This window comes from Microcebus murinus, chromosome 18 (genome assembly GCF_040939455.1).
Source record: "Microcebus murinus isolate Inina chromosome 18, M.murinus_Inina_mat1.0, whole genome shotgun sequence".
Classification (NCBI taxonomy): Eukaryota; Metazoa; Chordata; class Mammalia; order Primates; family Cheirogaleidae; genus Microcebus; species Microcebus murinus.
This window is the reverse complement of record NC_134121.1, coordinates 47766865-47789687: the sequence shown is the minus strand read 5'-3', so window position 1 is coordinate 47789687 and position 22823 is coordinate 47766865. Positions and strand designations below refer to the sequence as shown.

Below are 22823 nucleotides of genomic sequence, written 5' to 3'. Positions count from 1 at the left end.
TTCCTTGGCACTAAGATTTAAAGTGAAGATCATGAGCAATACATTTTGATGTTCTTTCTAGGGACACTTTTATGTCCAGAAAACATCCTAAGACAGTTAAGATTCTTCCCAACCTGCTTCCCCTATGACTTCATGAGACCTTTTTTTTTTTTTTTGAGACAAGAGTTTCACTTTGTTGCCCGGGCTAGTGCCGTGGCGTCAGCCTAAGTCATAGCAACCTCAAACTCCTGGGCTCAAGTGATCCTTTTGCCTCAGCCTTCCGAGTAGCTGAGACTACAGGCATGCACCACCATGCCTGGCTAATTTTTTCTATATATATTAGTTGGTCAACTAATTTTCTTTTCTATTTTCAGTAGAGATGGGGTCTCGCTCCTGCTCAGGATGGTTTCAAACTCCTGACCTTCAGCGATCTACCCACCTTGGCCTCCCAGAGTGCTAGGATTACAGGCTTGAGCTACTGTGCCCGGCCATTCATGAGACCATATTAATCTTTGTATGTATCAGTTACAACTGCCTTGCCCAGGTATTTAAATTCCCAAATAGTTTACTGCAACTTACAAATATCATCTATAACTTTTTCACATGGAAATAAACTCTTATTTTTTTATTAATATTTTTCTTTAGATGCTATTTCCAAATAGTATTTTTAAACTCATACTTCCTATGGATAAAATTTTTATTAGTTAAAAAATGGCAAGACAGAGATCTCAAAATAAGACAAAACTTGAGAAAAGTACATATTAAAAGGGCTTTACATTCCACAGAACTAGCCAATCTTTTTTTTTTTTTTTTTTTTTATTTTTTTGGAAAGAAAGGTGATGCTGACAGCCAATCTTTTTTAAAGAGAAAAAATTTAAAATAAAAAGAATATTATTTAAACAATTTTTTTAAAAAGGGCTTTACAAATATAAAGAATAATTGTTAGAATCCTGATAAAAAGCAATTTTCCTAGGTTCAAGGTTTGAGTCTGAATTTTTGAACTGTCCAATATCAACAAGACACTTTACAGATAATTCCTATTTATTTATATTATTATTTTTTTAAGAGCTGTGGGCTCACTATGTTGCCCAAGCTGGACCTGAACTCTTAGGCTCAAGGGATCCTCTTACCTCAGCCTCTCAAGTAGCTGGGACTACAGGTATGTGTTATGGGGTGCACTATAGATATTCTTTTTAAAAAGCCTCAAGGCTTGGTGCGGAAGCTCATGCCTGTAATCCCAGCACTTTGAGAGGCCAAGGTGGGAGGATTGCTTGATGCCAGGAGTTTAAGACCAGCTTGGGCACAAAGTGAGACCCTGTCTCTACAAAAAAAAAAAAAAAAAAAAAAAAAAAAAATTAGTCAGGTGTGGTGGCACACCTATAGTCCCAGCTACTTGGGAGGCTGAGGCAGAAGGATGGGTGAGCCCAGGAATTCGAGGTTATAGTGAGCTGACTGCATCACTGCACCCCAGCCTGGGCAACGGAGTGAGACTCTCAAAAAGAAACAAACAAAAAACCCCTCAACATAATAAGCTCATGTTGTATTAGCACCAAGTATCTCTCAACTGGTGTTGGACAGAAGAGGCTTGCGATATTTGCACTGAATCCAAACTCGGTACATTGTCAGCTGTTTCCCTCGGTTCACTTGCAGTCGACGATCCACCAGGTTTTGAACCTTTTCCAGTCCGGCAGTAGTGAAAAGTGTGTCCAGTTCATCTAGTTTGGAAAAAAGATGTTTATTTTTTCCCCAAGAAAAGGCATTTTTGTTTATGACGTCCCATGTCAAACGGGGCTCTGTAAGATTGCTGCCATTATGTATTTTAAGTGGCTTGACCCGGGCTGTTTAGTTATATTTAATAAATGCAGTGGTGGCTTGGTAGCAGCAAGTTCATGGTTTGGCAGGGGAAGCCAAACCACCTGGGAAGGGCAACCTGGAACCCAGAGAGAGATTTTCTAAGAGTCAGCTGAGGGGAGGAATTTTCAGAAGGCAAAATCTATAGGTCAGTTTTTTGTTTTGTTTTTTTTAACCTTTAGCTTACATTTGGCTTTCAGGGTTCTGTGAACACCTTAAAAGTATATGCAAATATCTACATACATGTATGTCAAGGGGAGAGGTTTCATCATCTTAACCAAAGGCTCAAAGAAGTATGTGAGCCAACGAAGGACCCAGGAATGAAGTATCAATAAGGCACTGTTGGAGCCTGACGCCTGCGCACAGGGCCAGCAGCAGAGGAGAACAGTTTCGGGTTATATCTGAAACCTTGGGGGATGACTTACCCTGAGGCAGGTGCACCTAAAGCACAACCCAGCATAGACAGTAAAACAGGCTGGACTGTTTTACAAAGTCTTACAAAATAGGCAGGTTTTCCATTTTGGACAAAGTGACAGAAAGGAAGAGCAAAGCAGTGGACTAAAGGGACACACAGGCCAGGGCTGTCTGGGGACCATGGACCAGTTCCGGTTGGCTTGGGGGCAGATGTGAAGGTGGGTAGCCACAGGAAAAAGACTGCCTAAAAGGGATTAGACAATCTTCCTTCTGAAAGTACCTTGCAAACCACCTAATCTGCTATTCTGGGGACCTTTAGCACGAAAGGATGAGTGTTTCATACCTTGTGTGAAGAAGTAAACTCTGGTGCCATCACCTCTCACATAGAAATTTCCAGATAGACACTGACCTGCACAGTGACATGGTAAAAATCAGAGAAACTTTCAAGTGCTTCTTTGAATGTCATTGCTAATGAAATGTTAACTGAGATATCAATTTCTTGGGCAGGCAGAAGACTCCTTTCTTGGTTACACTAGGTCCTTTGCAAGAATCTGTAATTTCTCTCCTACAAAGGAGTGGTGCTTCGGAGAAGAGCAACTCAATGGGAATAAATCAAACTCCAATGTCAGATAAGATATGAGATTCTTAGTCTCTCCTTCTAGAATTCTGTTTGATGCAAATAACTTGCTCACATTGTCTACCCTCACCCCGAATTAAATTAAAAGCACAATCTCACTGTTAAAAAAAAGAATTTGATCACAGGTAATACCACAAAAAAAAAAAAAAAAAAAAAAAAGAAAAAAAAAGAAATCAAGCAATACAGCTGAGTTTAAGGAAACCTGAGACAGCCACCATTACCATTGTGGTCACTGTCCTTTTGCATGTCTCTCCATGTGTTTACACATAAAACCATAACTATGGCAACTCATATACCGTTTGTATCATGGACACTCCTTCCCTTCTTATTTTATTTTACTTTTTAACTGAGAGCTTGTTTTCAGAATCACATTCCTTCCCTTCTGCTGTTAACCTCCTGACTTTACCTCAATTTAACCACCTGACATGTATCCTTCTATACCTTCCTGAATACCATATAATCACACATATATACATTTATTCCCCCCCAGAGACCATTACACATGGGATCAAGTTGAAAATACTCACCTGCACCTTAGTTCTCTCACTATGTAATGCAGAATAGAAATCCCACTGAGCCCTGTAATACGGGGCCTACCTCAAATGACAAGCACAAGATCCCCTTATCCATATATTATGTGCTGATTCTCGAACAATTCCCCTAAAAGACTATTTGGATTGACTAAATAATATCTGGGTGCTTTATAAAGGGCCACAAAAATTCATACTTCTACAGTAATGAAGGTGTATCTTTTCTTTGAATTGGCCAGCAATAAGAAGTACTATATCACTATTTTTATCTCCTTGAAGTTTTGTTTATTGGTCACTTAGATATGCTCTTCTGTGAACAGACTCTAAACATTCCTTGCCTGTTTTTTGGGTGGGTCACTGATCTTTTTCTTATCAATTTCATGACAGCCCTTTGAAGAGCATAGATATTAAGTCTGTAATATGTACTGAAAATACTCCTTCTCAATCTGTCATGTCTTTTGACTTTTTAATGGCATCTTTTGTCATACCACATTTAAAATTATTTATGCCTTTCAAATGTCTTTCTAAAAATAGCTCTTCTATAAGTAGTTGTCTTGGTTTAAAAGACCTCAGTATCTAGATTATACAAGCCTCTTAAGTTTTCTTCAAAAATATACTACTCTTGCCCTATTTTAAATGGCTTTATATATGGAGCACTAATTCTAGAGTCTCTATTCTGATGGCAAAACCCTTGTTTTGATTATAATATCAAAATACCTTTCTTAAACCGAAGCTGAGCCATGTCATATCGGCCATAATCTCGCAGAAGCATCATCCCTCCGGGCTTCAGAAGCTTGCTGAGCCTGTTGATAGCCTTCTGCATCCTGTGGGGCAGCAGGGAATAGATCAGGTGTCCCTGAGGATAGGGTTCCCTTCCTTTGTAGCATATCCCAAAAAGCCAGCAGACTTCCTTCCTAACTCTGACACACAACCCCAGAATCTTAGCTCCACTGCCCTTGCTTCCGTTAGAACTGGAGTACATGTAGCTGGCTGTATGCTCACAACTGTGGCCCTAGCCTGCTGCCTTCAGCTTGAAGAGGCAGGAGGACAACGTGCTTCTGCTCTAGGGCTTCAGGGTGGGGAAAAGTTCCATGACTTCCATCTGGCTCACCTCCTCCTGGTCCTGGGATAGCCATGCCTGCCCTGTGCTCCCGTGGCTCTCTGAATGGAACTGTGACCACCCAGCGTGAAGACTGCTAGCTAACTCATCTGCCTGTCCCACTTGACCTGAGCTCTTTTTGTGCAGAGACTGTATGAAGACTTGTCCTTAAGAGCTTGCAATTTATATGGCAATACGATCAGTATGCAAATGAGTGCTATAGGCAGAAGGCTTTACATTTACACTTGCATTTTCGTATGCAGTGTCCTCTGAATTCTTGGTACAGGGGTGAATGTTCATAATTACAGAAGCATAAATGGTACAAACTTAGAAAAAACATTTCAAAGCCTACTTACATTCTGAATAACAAATTTTTAAGGTTTTTTTTTTCTTTTTTGAGACAGAGTCTCACTTTGTTGCCCAGGCTAGAGTGAGTGCCATGATGTCAGCCTAGCTCACAGCAACCTCAAACTCCTGGGCTCAAGCAATCCTGCTGCCTCAGCCTCCCGGGTAGCTGGGACTACAGGCAAGCGCCACCATGCCTGGCTAATTTTTTCTACATATATTATTTGGCCAATTAATTTCTTTCTACTTCCCATGGCTTGCCTCTAACAAAAAAAAAAAAAAAAAAAAAAAATTTCTTTCTACTTATAGTAGAGACGGGGTCTCGCTCTTGCTCAGGCTAGTTTCAAACTCCTGACCTCGAGCAATCCGCCCGCCTTGGCCTCCCAGAGTGCTAGGATTACAGGTGTGACCCACCGCGCCCAGCCTAAGGTTTTGTTTTAATCCATGTTGATTTTTAAAAAGCTTGTAGCATTTGAACTGCTGTTATTAAAGTTTGGGACCATGCCAGGCCTTTTGGGCTGTCCTCCATATGACTTTACTTTACACTCATAACATCCCCCTAAGGTCAGATGACTTCAGTATTATCTTATAAGAAATGTGGGCTAAAGAAGGTTAGTCACTCAAAGCTCCTGCCCTATGGAGCCAACATTGGGTCCATAGACTCTCAGCATATACCAGGATCTCATTCACTGGTCTTCAGTCATGTGATCTGCTTTCTTTTTTTTTTTTTTTTTTTTTGAGATAGAGTCTCACTTTGTTGTCCGGGGCTAAAGTGCCGTGGCGTCAGCCTAGCTCACAGCAACCTCAAACTCCTGGGCTCAAGCGATCTTTCTGCCTCAACCTCCAGAGCAGCCGGGACTACAGGCATGCGCCAACCATGCCTGGCTAATTTTTTCTATGTATTTTTAGTTGGCCAATTAATATCTTTCTATTTTTAGTAGAGATGGGGTCTCACTCTTGCTCAGGCTGGTCTCAAACTCCTGATCCTCCTGCCTTGGCCCCCCAGAGTGATAGGATTATAGGCATGAGCCACCGCCCCCAGCCTCTGCTGGCTCTCTGACACCAGCTTACCTTGACCTCTAACTCTAATTTACTTCATCATCCTTTGATTGGCTCTGATGTTCAGAAAGTGAGTAGATGTCTGAAATCTCTAAGAAGCTATCCCATGATTTTGGGGATGTGGTTTGCCTAGACCACTGTATAAGTACGTGCCAACTTCCTGGCCTGTCCTGATTCAATGGAGTCTGGCAGTGACAAGGGCTTCTATGTTATTAGTCATTGGTGCCTGAATCTCTTAGTCATCATCAGTACTTTCATAGGGACTACTGTCTGCCTGATACATATGAGGTTTTTCTTTTTAAAATTGAGACAGGGTCTTGCTGTGCTGCCCAGGTTAGAGTGCAGTGGCATCATCATAGTTCACAGCAACCTCAAACTCCTGGGCACAAGCAGTCCTCCTGCCTCAACCGCCCAAGTAGCTGGGACACAGGCACATGCCACCACGCTTGGCTAATTTTTCTGTTTTTTGTAGAGATGGCAGTCTCTCTCTTTCCCAGGCTGGTCTTGTACTCCTGGCCTTAAGCAATCCTCCCATCTCTGCCTCCCAAAGTGCTAGGATTACAGATGTGAGCCACTGTACTCAGCCTGGAGAACAACTTAGTTAGGCTTCAACATAAATTTTATGCCATTAATGAGCTTGTTCTATCTAAACCATTTTAAAGGCCAATAATGAGACATTATGGCACCCAGTTCTAAAACAGTATGCTATGAGATTATCACTAAGGAATTTCTCTATATATTCAAGACTTCTCCCCCATTCTTTGTGAATATTAACACATTAACTACCACATGAGCTGTATTTAACTCATGGTAGTTTTGAGCCTGGGGCCTCGTGAAGCATGTGCAACTCGCATGTGTCTCCACCTTGGGAGCCAGGAGAACTGTTTTTCAAGTTGCATATAACTCACGCATAGAAAACAATGAAAAATAACAAATTTTTCATCAAATTAGAAAGGATTGTTTTGTTTTTGAGGTTTTTATTCTATTTTTGTAATAAAACACTGTGGACTCCAAGGAAAAAGAATTTTTTTCTAGTGTGGCAATCAATGTGTTAAACCATAATAATAATACCAACCACTGCAGTTAGTAAAGAGAAGTTTAGAGGCTAAAACAGAAGTTTGGCTTTAAGACAAATTTAGGAAAGTGACTGAGACACTCACATCACTATGGATACTGTACAGGGCTTGTGTCTATCAAAACATAAACTATCACCCTGAGCAAGAGTGAGACGCCATCTCTACTAAAAATAGAAAGAAATTAGCTGGACAACTAAAAATATACAGAGAAAAAATTAGCCAGGCATGGTGGCGCATGCCTGTAGGCCCAGCTACTCGGGAGGCTGAGGCAGCAGGATTGCTGACGCCATGGCACTCTAGCCTGGGCAACACAGTGAGACTCTGTCTCAAAAAACAAAAACAAAAACAAAAAATAAACAAGGCCGGGTGTGGTGGCTCACCCCTGTAACCCTAGCACTCTGGGAGGCTGAGGCGGGTGGATCCTTTGAGCTCAGGAGTTCGAGACCTGAGCAAGAGTGAGATCCTGTCTCTACTAAAAAAAAAAAAAAAAAAAAAAAAAAAAAATATATATATATATATAGAAAGAAAGAAATTAGCTGGACAACTAAAATATTATATAAATTCTAAAATTATATAAATTATTATATAATTTTTATTTATAAAATTTTTATTTATAAAAATTATAGGCCGGGCGTGGTGGCTCACGCCTGTAATCCTAGCTCTCTGGGAGGCTGAGGCGGGCGGATTGTTCGAGGTCAGGAGTTCAAAACCAGTCTGAGCAAGAGCGAGACCCCATCTCTACTATAAATAGAAAGAAATTAATTGGCCAAATAATATATATAGAAAAAATTAGCCGGGCATGGTGGCCCATGCCTGTAGTCCCAGCCACTTGGGAGGCTGAGGCAGAAGGATTGCTTGAGCCCAGGAGTTTGAGGTTGCTGTGAGCTAGGCTGACGCCACGGCACTCACTCTAGCCTGGGCAACAAAGCGAGACTCTGTCTCAAAACAAACAAACAAAAAAATTATATAAATTTAAAAAACCATAAACAATACCCTTTTTATAGAGCCCTACTCTAAAACCAAGGACCCTAACCAAGCCTTTGTTTTTGTCATGCCAACTGGTCAAGGGATCTAGAACTTACTTGTCTGGAACAACTGCTGAAAGAACAAATATGAGAACGATGATGTCAAGGCTGTCTGTGGGCACTGGGTAACTCTTATCTTCATCACACAGGTCATGAACAAAGGCAAAACACCGAGAAGGATCATATTCTGGATTTGTCTGCAGATAGTTGGAAGAGACAACCTGTTTAGAAATGTTAACACAGCCTGGAGAAAAGCTTATGTTAATTTAAATGTAACTACTGCTACTTTCCACATGGGGTATATTCCTAATCATTATAGCACGTTTTTCCAGGGGGGACTCAAAGGGTAAGAATCAGGAACAACCCAGGGAAGATCCTGTGGAATCTAACCGGTGTCTTTAAAATGGAACATTCCTGACTTCCCTACTTTTATTCTTTATTTTTACATACTTCTTTTTTTGTGTGGAGGCACTTTGGGAGGCAGAGATGGGAGGATTGCTTAAGGCCAGGAATACAAGACCAGCTACTTGGGAGGCTGAGGCAGAAGGACTGCTTGAGCCGAGGAGATTGAGGTTGCTGTGAGCTAGGCTGACGCCATGGCACTCACTCTAGCCTGGGCAACAAAGTGAGACTGTCTCAAAAAAAAAAAAAAATTAGCCGGGTATGGTGGCCCATGCCTGTAGTCCCAGCTACTTGGGAGGCTGAGACAGAAGGATGGCTTGAGCCCAGGAGTTTGAGGTTGCTGTGAGCTAGGCTGACGCCACGGTACTCACTCTAGCCTAGGCAACAAAGATGGCTTGAGCCCAGGAGTTTGAGGTTGCTGTGAGCTAGGCTGACGCCACAGTACTCACTCTAGCCTAGGCAACAAAGTGAGACTCTGTCTCAAAAAAAAACAGTAGCTGGGACTACAGGCATGTGCCACCATGCTCGGCTAATTTTTTCTCTATATATTAGTTGGCCAATTACTTTTTTTTTTTTTTTTTTTTGAGACAGAGTCTCGCTTTGTTGCCCAGGCTAGAGTGAGTACTGTGGCGTCAGCCTAGCTCACAGTAACCTCATACTCTTAGGCTCAAGCAATTCTCCTGCCTCAGCCTCCCGAGTAGCTGGGACTACAGGCATGGGCCACCGTGTCCAGCTAATTTTTTCTATATATATTAGTTGGCCAATTAATTTCTTTCTATTTATACTAGACACAGGGTCTCGCTCTTGCTCAGGCTGGTTTTGAACTCCTGACTTCGAGCAATCCGCCCGCCTCGGCCTCCCAGAGTGCTAGGATTACAGGCGTGAGCCACCATGCCCGGCTGGCCAATTACTTTCTATTTATAGCAGAGACGGGGTCTTGCTCTTGCTCAGGCTGGTTTCAAACTCCTGACCTCGAGCAATCCACCCGCCTCGGCCTCCCAGAGTGCTAGGATTACAGGCGTGAGCCACCGCGCCCGGCCACTGGCTAATTTTTTCTATATATATTAGTTGGCCAATTAATTTCTTTCTATATATAGTAGAGACGGGGGTCTCGCTCTTGCTCAAGCTGGTTTTGAACTCCTAACCTTGAGCAATCCACCTGCCTCGGCCTCCCAGATATTTTGACATACTTCTTATACTTTTCATACATGAAAGTCCGATCTGAGGACTGGACAATGATCAGGAAAATAAGTGACCAACAGGAAAAAGAAAAACCTCATAAAAAGAGATAAAGTGTACTTACAAAGCATGATTTAAAACATCTCCTAACTATAGAATATTACACAGACCATAAAATTTTCCAGGAAAATGTATTTCTCTAGATTTAGAAAATTTAACCTATATTTTGCAATCATAAAATTCAGTAAAGATAAGCTTTAATATTAATGTAGTCCTGACCCATCAGAATAATTCCAGAAAGACAGAACTACCAATTCCCAAGCTCCTGTGCTAAAAGCATTACACATGATTGTAACAGACACATTTTAGGGCATCTTCCCTATCCATGTCCCTCTTCTGCATAAGTGTGACTGTTTCTCACTGGCCACAGCTGATTCAAACAGGGCAAGTGGATTTATCAGCTGGGCTGAGTCAACCATACTCTTTCCAAAGACTTTGGATTTGGGACCCTCATTCTGGTGAGGCTACGTGAACATACAACAAGGTAGACTTGTAAGGGACCAGGAGGGCAAGAACATTAGGTCCACATGAAAAATCAGAACAACCTATTAGAGAAAGCTGTGTCTGCAGAGAAAAAACAAAAATCAAATAAATGGGCACCAGGCAAGGAGAGGTAAGACACCATGAACTTGGGGCTATACTTTGCGCCCTTATGATAGTCCCCTTTTTGCCTGAGTTTGTCTAGATGTTTTCGTTACTTGTAACTCAAAGAATCCTGACTGAATCATCTCAATTCAATCCTTAAAACCTAAATTTAGAGAGGTTCAAAAAACCTGCCCCAAATCACACATTTGGTAATTGGCAGATTCAGTACAGGCATTCCTCACAGATATTGCAAGTTTGAGTCCAGACCACAGAAATAACCTGAGCCACACAAATTTTTTGGTTTCCCAGTGCATACACAAGTTTATACTATGCTGTGGTCTATTAAATGTACAATTGCAACATATCCAAAAAACAATGTATGTTAATTTAAAAATGCTTCAATGGGCCGGGTGCAGTGGCTCACGCCTGTAATCCTAGCACTCTAGGAGGCCAAGGCGGGAGGATGGCTCAAGGTCAGGAGTTCAAAACCAGCCTGAGCAAGAGCGAGATCCCATCTCTACTAAAAATAGAAACAAATTAATTGGCCAACTAAAATATATATATATAGAAAAAATTAGCTGAGCATGGTGGTGCGTGCCTGTAGTCCCAGCTACTTGGGAGGCTGAGGCAGGAGGATGGCTTGAGCCCAGGAGTTTGAGGTTGCGGTGAGTTGGGCTGACGCCATGGCACTTGCCCAGGCAACAGAGTGAGACTCTGTCTCAAAAAAAAAACAAACCAAAGAAACAAACAAAAAAATCCCAACTTTTCCTATGCATTCACAACTTGGCTAACTGGCACAAGAATCCTAGCTTTCGGCCTATCTTAGCTTTTGACATGCCTTCTTCACTAAGCTTACTCATTTCTAGCATTTGATTTAATTAAAGTGAGCAACATGCAACTCTTCTTTTCACTTGAACACTTCTAAGTGTTCTAAGCCATTGTAGGGTTGAAATAAGTGGCCTAATTTCAATATTTTTGTGTCTCATGGAACAGGGAGGCCTGAGACAAGCAGAGGGATGAGGCAATGGCCAATTGGTGGAACAGATAGAACACATATTTATCGGCCAGGTGTGGTGGCTCATGTCTATAATCCTGGCATCCTGGGAGGCCGAGGTGGGAGGATCGCTTGAGGTCAAGAGTTCAAGACCAGTCTCAGCAAGAGCAAGACCCCATCTCTACTAAAAATAGAAATAAAGTAGCCAGGCAACTAAAAACAGAAAAAATTAGCTGGGCATGGTGGCTTACGCCTGTAGTCCCAGCTACTTGGGAGGCCAAGGCAGGAGGATGGCTTGAGCACGGGAGTTTGAGGTTGTTACGAGCTAGGCTGAAGCCGTGGTACTCTAGCCTGGGCAGCAGAGCAAGACTCTGTCTCAAAAACAAAACAAAACAAAACAAAACAAAAAACACACATCTATTTATCAATTAAGCTGACTGTCTCATATGGGCATGATTTTTGGGGAAAACGAGTACAACAGAAATATTACAGATCACTGATCACCACAGCATTAGCCTTAGCTTTTGTTCATGCAAAAAGAAGAAAATAAAAAAACACAGATTAACATAAGCATGACATATTCTGAGAATCACCAAAAGGTGATACAGTGACACTATGTGGGCACATGTTATGGGAAAAATGGCACCAATAGACTTACTTGCAATGCAGGGTTGCCACAAATCTTTAATTTGTAAAAAATGTGATATGTGCCAAGTACAATAAAGTGAAGTGCAATTAAAGTGTGCCTGTATCAGTAAGTCTTTTGCCTACAGACCACAATACAATGAGAATATAGCTAGAGATGCTGATTTTTAGGACACCCCTTTTCCCTGTAAACAATGAAAATTACTGATAGGAGCCATTGCACTTACCTGAACTAGTTCTATAGCTGTGGAAGAAAAATCACAACAGTAAACAAAGAGTCCTGGGTCACTGAAATGGGCATGAAAAAAAGAACAATTAGAGTAAAAACTGGACTATATCTATTCTCTTTTTTTGTGTAGCAGAGTTAAAACAGCAAATGGCAAAAAATACCATTCAAGAAATGACTTTTATTAGTCATGACATATTCCATTTTGGTTAAAATGCTTTTGATTTATATCCTCTTTTAGGTCCTGTGGTTATGGCTAATATTAAGTTTATAAAATAATCAGTGACTTCCAAAACAATGTCCTCTCCTTTCTCCACCTACAAATCCCACCTTTCCTTCAAATGAAGCCTTGCCTGATGCCACCGTGAGAACTTCTACATATTCTCTGAACTCACTTGGCACTTTCTCCACTCCAGGAACACATCCGTACCTGTCTGCCTGTCCCTACACCTCATGGTGACTGCCATGACAGCAGAGATTACATCTTTCATTTTTTTGTTCACCAAACACTGCTGAGGTTCCACTATGTACTGGATACTATACTACGTGCTGGGGAGACAAAGATAACAAGACAAAATTCCAGCACTTATTTTTCTTATCCCCAGTATTTAGCACAAGACTTAGCTTAGCACAAGGTAGCACCATAAAAAATGTTAAACTGATTTTAATAACTACCAAAATTGGTTGCAATTATGGAAACACAATATATATTTATTCTGAAGACATCAAATACAAAACCACCTGTAAGGCCAGAATTATTTTTGTTGGGACAGTGGAAAATACAAATGGGGGAAGAGGAAGGCTCTGTGCTGGTTTAGAAACAATAGCCCATTTGATCCCAGGTGATAGCATAGAAGAAAAAGAAAAAAAGAAATAAGTAAATATTATAATTTTTTATTATAAAAAATAAAAAAATAGAAACAACAGCCCAGAGCTGTTCTGCACTGTTGGGCTCATTCTTTGAGTCGGTCCCTTGGATTTTAGGGGGTACCTGACACCTCCAACTTCTTGAAGGCCCAGGCTCCCCTTCTCTCTAAACTGTTTACCTTTGGAGCAGACAATTTCTGGGAGGCACAGAAACGACTAATAAGCTGGGAAGCTGTACTGTTACATGACAGTCACTAGCTACATGTGGCTATTTAAATTAAAAATTCAGTTTCTCAGTATTAGATTTCTGAGAAATCTAATTTTCACCTGTTTCTTATGATTACCACAGGGATAGTGAAGATGTAGAAACATCACTGCAGAAAGTTCTGCTCTAGAGAGCAAGGGCTGCACGTGTCCCGTCCTCTGATCAGCCAGGCAACTGCATCTGCCGAGTACCCACTAAGGTCACGTGCTATGTTCTGGCAGACTCAGTTCTGCCCTCTGTGAATCCTCAGCTGTGGAACTCGTGGATTAAAAGGGCTGATAGTATTAATTTTGAAGTCAGAGTCCTTAATTGGGCTCTGTGGATAGAACTGTACTTCAAAATAATTAGTCTTCTCAGTTTTACCTTATATATTAAAAAATTATCCTGAGACAACTCTATATACAGATTTGTGTATTTGTAGGTGAGTCTGCCAAGGGTCAGTAGGGAGCAGGGGATATCAGGAAATGGGGATTAGTGTTAAGCGGTATAGGTCTTCTTTTTCAGGTGATGAAAATGTTCTAAAATTGACTGTGGCAATGGCTGCATCTCTCTGTGAATATATGTAAAGGCATCACATTGTACACCTTAAATTATGTATCAGTAAAGCTGGTATACATAAAAATAAACCAACCAAACAAAAATACATTAGCTCCTGAGAAGGAATCCAAAGGCTTCATCAGAGACAACAGAAAAAAATGTTAAGTACCTCTGAGGAGAAGTGGGCATTGAGGTAACACAAGAAACATACAAAAGGGCTGCAAAGACTACAGAACGACAGAGAGGGACTGTATTAATTAGGGAAGTTTTCTGGATACTTCTCACCCAGAACTTGAGGAAGGGAGGAGACAGTCTAATAAAAACAAAGGAGGACATTTTGGGAAGATACAGAGTCAGGGAAAGACATGCACAGTGTGACCAGCACATTGAGGGATAACATATTTCACAGGGCATGATCTTGTATAGGGATTTTAAAACTATGCTGAACAACTGAAACCTCATTCATAGGCAGTAGAAAGCCTATGCCAATTCTAAGCCAGTGAATTACCTGAACAAGTGGGTTCCAGCAAGATACTGAACACAGTGATCTTTATTTAAATGGCACAACCAGGCTGTAGTGAAGATGTTATCTCAATTCATTTTTACATCCATTGATGACACTGATGGTTGATGGCCATAACTCTTGAAGGGAAGTCAATCCCCTATTTGAGGTAGGTTCATGACATTAAGGACAGAACAATCTCTTTTCTTCACTGTTTGCTACTATGACTTGCCATTTTCTTATAAATTTCTAATAAAATGCATATTTGTAATGAAGCTAATTATCCTGTTATGTACTACTGCAGGCTAAACGGGTAGTTTTTTATACAGAACCTCTGAGAAACAGTGAGTTCCAATGGAGAATATGGAACTGGAATGCCACTTCCAGGAGTGGTTTGAAATCAGGTATGGTATAATAAATATATTTGGCCTTTGTCCATGGTTCCAGGCACAGAGCTCCAAAAACCCTAGGAAATTTCGTGGGTAGTAGAACTGTCTTTATTCATAATGAACCCTTTCTGGGTCACAAAGAATTTGTGTTAATGAGGTGACTTACGGTGGGGCCCCTAGATAGCCTTAGGATGAGGCCAGCACCAGAAAGTCCAAGTGATTAAAGGGTTGAAACTTTCAGCCTCACCAAACTCCTGGTAGGAGGTGGGGGATGGAGATTAAGCTGTATAAAAACTCTTGCTGAACTTCTGGGTCCATGAAAACATACACGTACTGGAAGGCAGCATGCCCCAACTCCTTGGGGACAGAAGCTCCTGATCTTGGGACCCTGCTGTATCTCAGCATCTAGCTACTACACTGTATCCTTTATAATAAGCAGGTAAACATAAGTAGAGTGTTTCTCTGGGTTCTGTGAGCCATTGTAGAAAATTATTGAACCGCAGGAGGTGGTCACTAGGTCAAAAGTACAGTGGCCCAGATTTGCCAATGGTATCTGAATTGCAAAGATTTGGGGGACTAACCCCTTCTCTCACAGGATCTTATGCTATGCTAACTCTAGGTAGATACTGTCAGAATTGAATTTTAGGACACTCAGCTGGTGTTGGAGAATGGGTGGGTGGGGCACCCCCCACCCCCATATCTGGTGCCAGAAGTGTTCTGTGTAAGTAGACAGACACAGCATGTTGTCTCACTTTCATCTATGTCCACTTTCTCAGCTAGACCACAGGGGTAACAACAGCATAGCACTGACTGTTCCTCAGAGAGATCACAAGAGTGGAAAAATCAAACATGTTTTTAAGCACCTTTGAGGAGAGCACTATATACTAACACTGTAGCAGGTTTTACATCTAACTAATTTCCCTAATGACAAAAATAACTTACACATTCAATTAAAACAACCCATAGATGAATAATGTAGAAATATAAATTTCCTGTAATCCATGCTTCCTGATAACTACTGTTAAAGTGTGATACAGCCAGTTGTCAAAATACAAACTTCTACTTCTCTCCTCTTTGCTATTATATAATGAGTCTCTATAACATACTTACTTGTTAGTTTGTAAAATTGGAAAGACTGTGTTTCCCACACCACACCCAACCTGTAGATAGAAATGAATGATTAATCACAGAACTTTCCAAAGAATTGCCTGAAGCTAGATAAATAATCAAGAAACAATAATAAATAATCCTACCTAAGTATAGGGAGGGTATAATGACCAGAGCTAAATAGTACCCATGACATTTCCTGATCTTGACTTCAGGAACCCTTAAAAGAGCATGGGATTTCAATAGCAGAAGGGAGCTGGTATAGAAAAAGGGCACGAGGTTGTTTTACCTTTTGAGTCCTTGCTGTCCTACAGATCAAAAATTTTCACTGAGCTCTACTATACCTTTATTGCCAGAGGACTCAATCCCAAAGCTAACCAGCTCCACAATCAGCTTCCAGTAGAGTGTGTAGTTTCCACTTGTGAATTTATGTTATGATACCAACCTAGACACTTTCCCAGGTCTAGACTCTCCAACAATAGCATCCAAACTCAGAGAATGAGAATCCTCCCAGGCCTGAGATGCAGGCACCATCCCAGTTACTTTCTCTGTTTCTATAACTGTATCAGAAGTAACATGTTATCTTATGACCTGAGACTTTCTTCCAGAGGGGTAGCACCATGATCCTGAGCTCTTTCACCTGTATGAAACAGTGGCATGTGGCAGGTACAGCATGATACTACAACTTTTGGAAGCAATATGATATTCCCAGGTGATCAACCACCAGATATCTGGCCTGCCTTCAGGGCATTTCATTAGTACAAAAATGGAGGCAATCCCAGGCCAATATATAAAGGTCAAGTCTATCCAGTTTCATCAGACAGAAGTCACTTTTGTTGTTAGCCTCTCTACGCCACTCCACATGCACAATATAACAGCTTCACTTACTGCACTAGTAAGACGATAAAAGCTTACCTCTAGTATTCGGTAGGTGGCTGAGGATCCAGGAAACTCATCAGCACAAATTTTTAGTTGACTGAGTTTCTTAGTTACATTCTCCTCCACAGGAGGCATCTGTGTTTCATGTCTAAGGCTGTTCAAAGAACATTTGTGCTGTTCTTCTATTATTAAACCAGGTCCATCCTCGCTGCTTCTAGATTCAAGTATTTCACTCTTGTTCTCCCAGAACAAGCCCTTCAAAGGATTTTGGTTTTGGCTAGGTGCAAGCTCAGGGAATTCAGTAAAAAGCCAATGTCTATCCTTGAAAAATCCATTTTCGTGTATTTTGTAGAAGTCATTCCAGTATTTGTGGGCATTGATCTCATAATCAACTGTAAATATTTAAGAAAAAATTTTAAGAACCAGCTCTCAAATATCATCAAGCAGAATCAGTCTCTGAGCTAAAGGCACTTCTGAGGTCATTTAGTCCTGCCAAGTATCATTATACTTGAATTCCCCCATTCATCATTCCCAACGTGTCTAACTTCTGCTCGAACCATCTTCCAGAGAACTTACTACCTATCAATTATCCTCCCACATCTCTAGATGGCTCTTAACTACTAGAAAATTCTAACATTAAGCAAAAATCTTTCTAATTACTTCTAGTCAAAAGGTCCTGCTATTTCTCAGGGCCATGAAGAGCAACTCCTGTCTTTGTGAGCAGTTATCTTCCCCTCTAAATCTTCCTTTTATAAGCTAAATGTCCCAATTTCTTCAGTTGTTTCTCATGTAAACTCAATGGTTACATCCATGAAATGCTTCTTCAACAATGATCCTTTCCTGTGGTTCTTTAGAGTATAGAGCCCAGAAATGAATTCAATACTACTAATAGATACTAAAAATGGAGACAAGACTAAAAGGAAAATAGAAAATGGTGATAAGAAAAAAAAATGTCTTCAGTGTAATAGAAAGAATAAAAACCTAAGAAACCGCACGTTAGTTCCACCACTGCTACTACTGACTGCTTACCTCGGGGCAAAGCACTTAATGTCCTGCAGTCCAAATTTCTTTAACTGTAAAAAGAGAATATTGGACTACATGATTTTCAAGATCCCTTTCAACTCTTAACTTGCTCTCATCAGTCTCTGTGAAACTATGCTGGATAATATGTTGTAACTGGAATCTTCTCATTGTTGCACAGAACTCTTTCAGTGGTACTCCTCTCAAACTTCTTCAAAGAGTGTCTCTGGGTGGGCTTGAACCACCAACCTTTCAGTAAATAGCCTGCCACAGGGACACACCTCCTCTCAAATTTCTAGTCCTACCTTCAATTGTCTGCACCAATCTGTCCTGATTTCAGTATCCAGGGATATTTTGCAGTGAAATTGTTCACCTCTTTTTCTTTGGCCAGATTTATCTCCACTTGGCTTCATCCATCATTCCTTGGCAGAAGCCCTAAATCCTCACATCCATCACACAAGTAAAAGACACAATCACGAGTCTTTAGCAGTCCATTAGCCCCCTCTTCCAACATTTAGAATGTGATCACTTGAATATACCTCCAAAGGCAAATGCAAATAATGTAGAAAGTACAGCCTCTACAATGATCAAGTGACCACATAGTTGCAATAGGCCAGCCATATCAATATGGATCTAGTCAACAGCAGTGAAGAGTTACCCTCCCCCAAATTAAAATAAACACGAACTCCCCCACATAACTGAACCAGATTTTGTTAGAGTGCCACCTTTACCCTCCTTGCTCATCCCCTCCCCGTTCTACTTCTGAGTTCCACAACAGGCCAGTAACAAAGGAACTTGGAGGCCACAGTTCTCTGGCCTCTCCGGGAGGGCGCGTTCAGCAGTACGCTGGCTGTCAACACCACTGAGGGGCCCACCTTGTTTCTCCTGGCACACCCGCTGAGAACTGTTCTCCTGGACTTTCCTCTCCGCTGCCGCGGCCTGCTCTTCCGACCACTCCACATTGTCCCTGGGAAAATCAAATGGGCAGCTTAGGGGCCTCCCGTCCTAGCTGCGGGCAGGGTGAGTGGCTGGCCCGGGAACGCTTCTCCCCTGGGAGGAGAGCGCCGGCGGTCCGGGGCTTCTTGGAGCGCTCAGGGAGCGAGACAAGGGGCAGGGCGGTTACCAGGCATTGTGGTGGAAGACGCGCGCCGGGTCGCTCAGGAACCGGCTCCCGAACTGCTGCCTCTTTCCGCCAATGGCCACAGGCACCTCTTCACGGGAGCAACCGGCCATGACACCGGAGCCGGAAATGCCTTCCTTTCCGTGACACGAGAACTTCCTGCGGGCCGCGCCCCTTTCCGGAAGGTGCGGGGTCTGGGCGGGAAAAGAGGGAGGCGAGGCGGGGCGGGGCAGGCCGGTAGTTAAGCGTCCCGGAGCTGTTCGAATTCTGCTGGGTGGGACCGGCCCTGGGGGAGGGCTCTCCCGGGAAGGGGACCCAGCTGGCGGAGTCGTTTTTGTTCCTAGTGGACGTGCGGGCTGGGAAGAAAGTGGGGGACATTTCACTTGAACCCCAGTTTAATGCTGGGATCCTCTGCCAAGTTCCCCCGTTTCTCTCAAGTTGTAAAATAGGAAAAATCTTTAATCACTGGTAGCGAGCAGAGGGAGGAAACAGGGCAGTTTTCCTACTTCTCTAGTCAGCTCCTCTCTCTCTCTCTCTCTCACACACACACACACACACACATACAATATGTATATATATTTTTGTAGGGGGAGGAGGATTGGGATGGATATGAAATGAATTCTGAGAACACGTGGCTTACTGGTTAAGTCAATTGGAATATCCAAGGACAAATTTTTAAAAATTTTATAACCATCTACCTTTTTGAATCATCCATACCCAGGCTTATTGGCACAATCAAGATTGTAATACATACGTACATATAGTTTGTTGTATTACTATATTTCAGCCTTCTATGTCTATTTCCATAATTACGACAAATAGATTCTCAAAAGTATTTATTTTTTTAAGATGGAGTCTCTCTCTGTCTCCTGGACTACAGAGTGCGGTGGCCTGACTTAGCGCACAGCAACCTCAAACTCCTGGGCTCAAGGGATTCTCCTGCCTCGGCTTCCAGAGTAGCTGGTATTACAGGTACACACCACCACGCCCCGCTAATTTTTTTTATTTTTAGTAGAGATGGGGTCTCGCTCTTCTTGCTCTTGCTCAGGCTGTTTTTGAACTCCTCAAGCAATCCTCCCACTCAGCCTCTCAGAGTGCTAGGATAATAGGCGTGAGCTACCACACCCTGGCCACTCAAAAGAATTTAGAAGAAAGTATTCTGTCTACATAAGATACAAGTTGAGAAGACTTCCAAGAGAAGCATGATGAATACCACTTGGAAAAGAAGGAAAGGGTTAATAGTGGAGTGCTACACATAGTGCATTGGTAACCAGTGATCCTTTATTCCTGGTAACCAGTGATTGTTTATTCCATTGCAGATTCTTTCTGTAGGTAAAATTAAGGGGAACAAGGAATGATTCTATACTTTTCCCACCAAAGAAGTGAGAACAAGCTCTAAGCCCTCTCTAATAGGGAGGAAAAAGTTGAGTTAATTAAAAAAATAAGATAATAAAGAACTTGTACTTTATTTGAAGACAAAATACTTTTGCCATTCTCGTGGTCTTTTGAAACATTTTGAACAAAAGCTCCTTGCTAAAAAACAAGTCCAAGGATTTCTATCTGTTCTCAAGGCCAGCTGTTTGTAGATATGGTAATTGATTTGTATTTATTTTTGGTATCTTCATTCATCCACGGGTTTTTTCTCTTCCCCCACCAAAAACTGTTAGTCTTTCCAATCAACAGTCCTACTGCATATTTTCTTGCAGATAGCTCACTCTTTGTAGTCACTTGAAGTTATTAATACTATAGTAGTTCCAATAATTAGAACCATTTAAAATGTCAAACAGCTTGGGCCCTTTTCGCAAAATGTACCGAAGTATACCAAATATAATTGTATACAGTTATCTTTGCTTGTCTTGTACATTTAATTTTTTCTATCTTTTGAAACACCTACAATAATTTTTTCCAACGAAGTTTTAAAGACATGGCTGGAAGTTCTCTGCAGTATCGGACTTCATACTGGATTGTAGCCTCAGAGAACACTGTTTCAGAGAAGCTAAGGGTCCCTCTGGTGGTGACTAAGGAGAACTCCTCTAGCTCAGTGGGTGACATGGGTTCAAAGCTTGTAAAGGTTAAGAACTCTTATTCTGGATTATTGCGTTGGGTGTTAGTCGAGGACAAGGGCAGTTAATTGTTTCAAGCTTATCTTTCAGTTCCAATCAGTGAGAATTGTGGGCTATTTAAGCACGTGCTGTGGAACTGGAGCGCTGGAGAAAGGGTTCCTAGTGTCCTAATTTGCCCTCTTTAAGTTTTCATAGACCCTAGAGAGCCTTTGTAACAAGTCCTAGGTAGTTGTATAAGCTAGTTTAACGACTATAATTTAAAAACAGCATGTGTGTTTTTTTTCTTATTGCAAAATAAATATATGTTTATTATAGAACATTTAGAAGATATAGATAAGACAAAAGAAAATACCCTATCCCACCATTAATTTAACCCATTAACACTTTGGTGTATATCCTTCCTTTTTTTTCTAATTTATTTTTATAAGTAACTTTTAAGTTAAAAATAATTTCAGAACAAACACTTTTTTTCACAGCTTTATTGAGGTATAATTTACATACAATTACATTCTTCCATTTTAAGTATACAGTTCAATACATTTTCATAAAAATATTTGTGCACCCCCCCATCATCATCAAGTTTTAGAACAACTCCATAAAGTTCCCTCATGCCTCTTAGCAGTTGTAGCCTGCTTTTAATCTTAACAGCAGTTTGGAAACATTATTCCTTTGTTAGAAATATTATTTTATAACATCATTTAACAACCTTCCGGTATTGTTTTGTGTAGCTATATCATGATTTATTGGACATTTAGGCTACTTTAAGTGTCTTACTATTAAAAATTGAACATGATAAACATCTTTGTAACTAAATCATTTTGTACATTCATGATTATTTCTTTAGAATTAATTTCTGGAAGTAGAATTGCTAAGTCAACGATATAATTAGCTCTATTACTAAGGTCTGTGAAGTCAGGGCATTTTATCTATTTGTTCACTGTTACATATTCAGGTCCTAGAACTGGGCCCGAAATATAGTATGCAACATAGTAAATAATCAGTGAATGAATGTATGAGTACTTGTTGCTATACTATATTGCAGCAGAGAGGTGCCAATTTATACTGTCATCAGCAGTGTGTGACAATTTAATAGAATGTATTGGTATACATTTTAGATTTTCAGGACAAATCTACTTAAAAAATTCTGTTCTGTTATCCCATTAATCTAAGGAAATATTCCAGGAATTCTAATATTTTGGCATCCAAATTACATCTGTATTCCTTGTTAAGCCCATAGCCATACAAAAAAATGTCTCTTGTCAAACCATAAGTCTTGTTTTTTGACTAAAAGATGTGGTTACTTATCTATAAGGTTAGTTCTTTTCCCCAACATTGTGACTTTATAAAGAGTAGGAAGTATATTTAGACTTTTTTGAATATTCAAGGTAACACTCATAAAATTACTTCAAGCCTATTTCAATAAACAGTTTTGGGGGCCTTCACTATCTTCATTGCTTTTTCCTGGCATTTTATAATTTTACATTATAAGCCACTGTCCTCATCAATGTTGAACATATCTTTTCCTTTTTCTGGATCATATTTGTCTAGAATAATGATTTGAATTTTAAAAGCATTTGTTCTATATGTCAAGTGTGGATTTAGCCATACACACACAAACCAGTCTCTTGGATAACATTTACGAATAGTTCATCTCATCCCTAACTTTTTTAGATCAGAATTGGTACAGGAAATAAAACACTTTGCCGTCCTGACACTAGATCAAAAGTTTAATAAAGATTTAGTTTTGGGCCAGGCGTGGTGGCTCACACCTGTAATCCTAGCACCTCTGGGGGGCTGGGGTGCAGATCGCTCAAGGTCAGGAGTTTGAAACCAGCCTAAGCGAGACCCCGTCTCTACTAAAAAAAATAGAAAGAAATTAATTGGCCAACTAATATATATAGAAAAAATTAGCCGGGCATGGTGGTGCATGCCTGTAGTCCCAGATACTGGGGAGGCTGAGGCAGAAGG

At 40.9% G+C, this 22823-nt stretch overlaps 1 protein-coding gene across 2 annotated transcripts; it reads right to left on the bottom strand.

The window, feature by feature from the left end:
* Positions 1–832: 832 nt before the first annotated feature.
* Positions 833–18924, bottom strand: METTL2A (methyltransferase 2A, tRNA N3-cytidine). 2 transcript variants are annotated; one of them, XM_012747390.2, is made up of 9 exons: positions 18796–18924; positions 18548–18639; positions 16689–17044; positions 15777–15826; positions 12108–12168; positions 8073–8212; positions 4129–4235; positions 2588–2653; positions 833–1694 (listed from the first exon to the last, which is right to left on the bottom strand). In XM_012747390.2, the coding sequence occupies exons 1-9, from the start codon at positions 18903–18905 to the stop codon at positions 1540–1542; spliced, it is 1137 nt and encodes a 378-aa protein (XP_012602844.1). In that variant the 5' UTR covers positions 18906–18924; the 3' UTR covers positions 833–1539. The 2 variants fall into 2 exon arrangements, with proteins under 2 accessions (XP_012602844.1, XP_012602846.1); XM_012747392.2 differs by lacking the exon at positions 18548–18639 and having other exon boundaries at positions 18796–18908.
* Positions 18925–22823: the final 3899 nt, after the last annotated feature.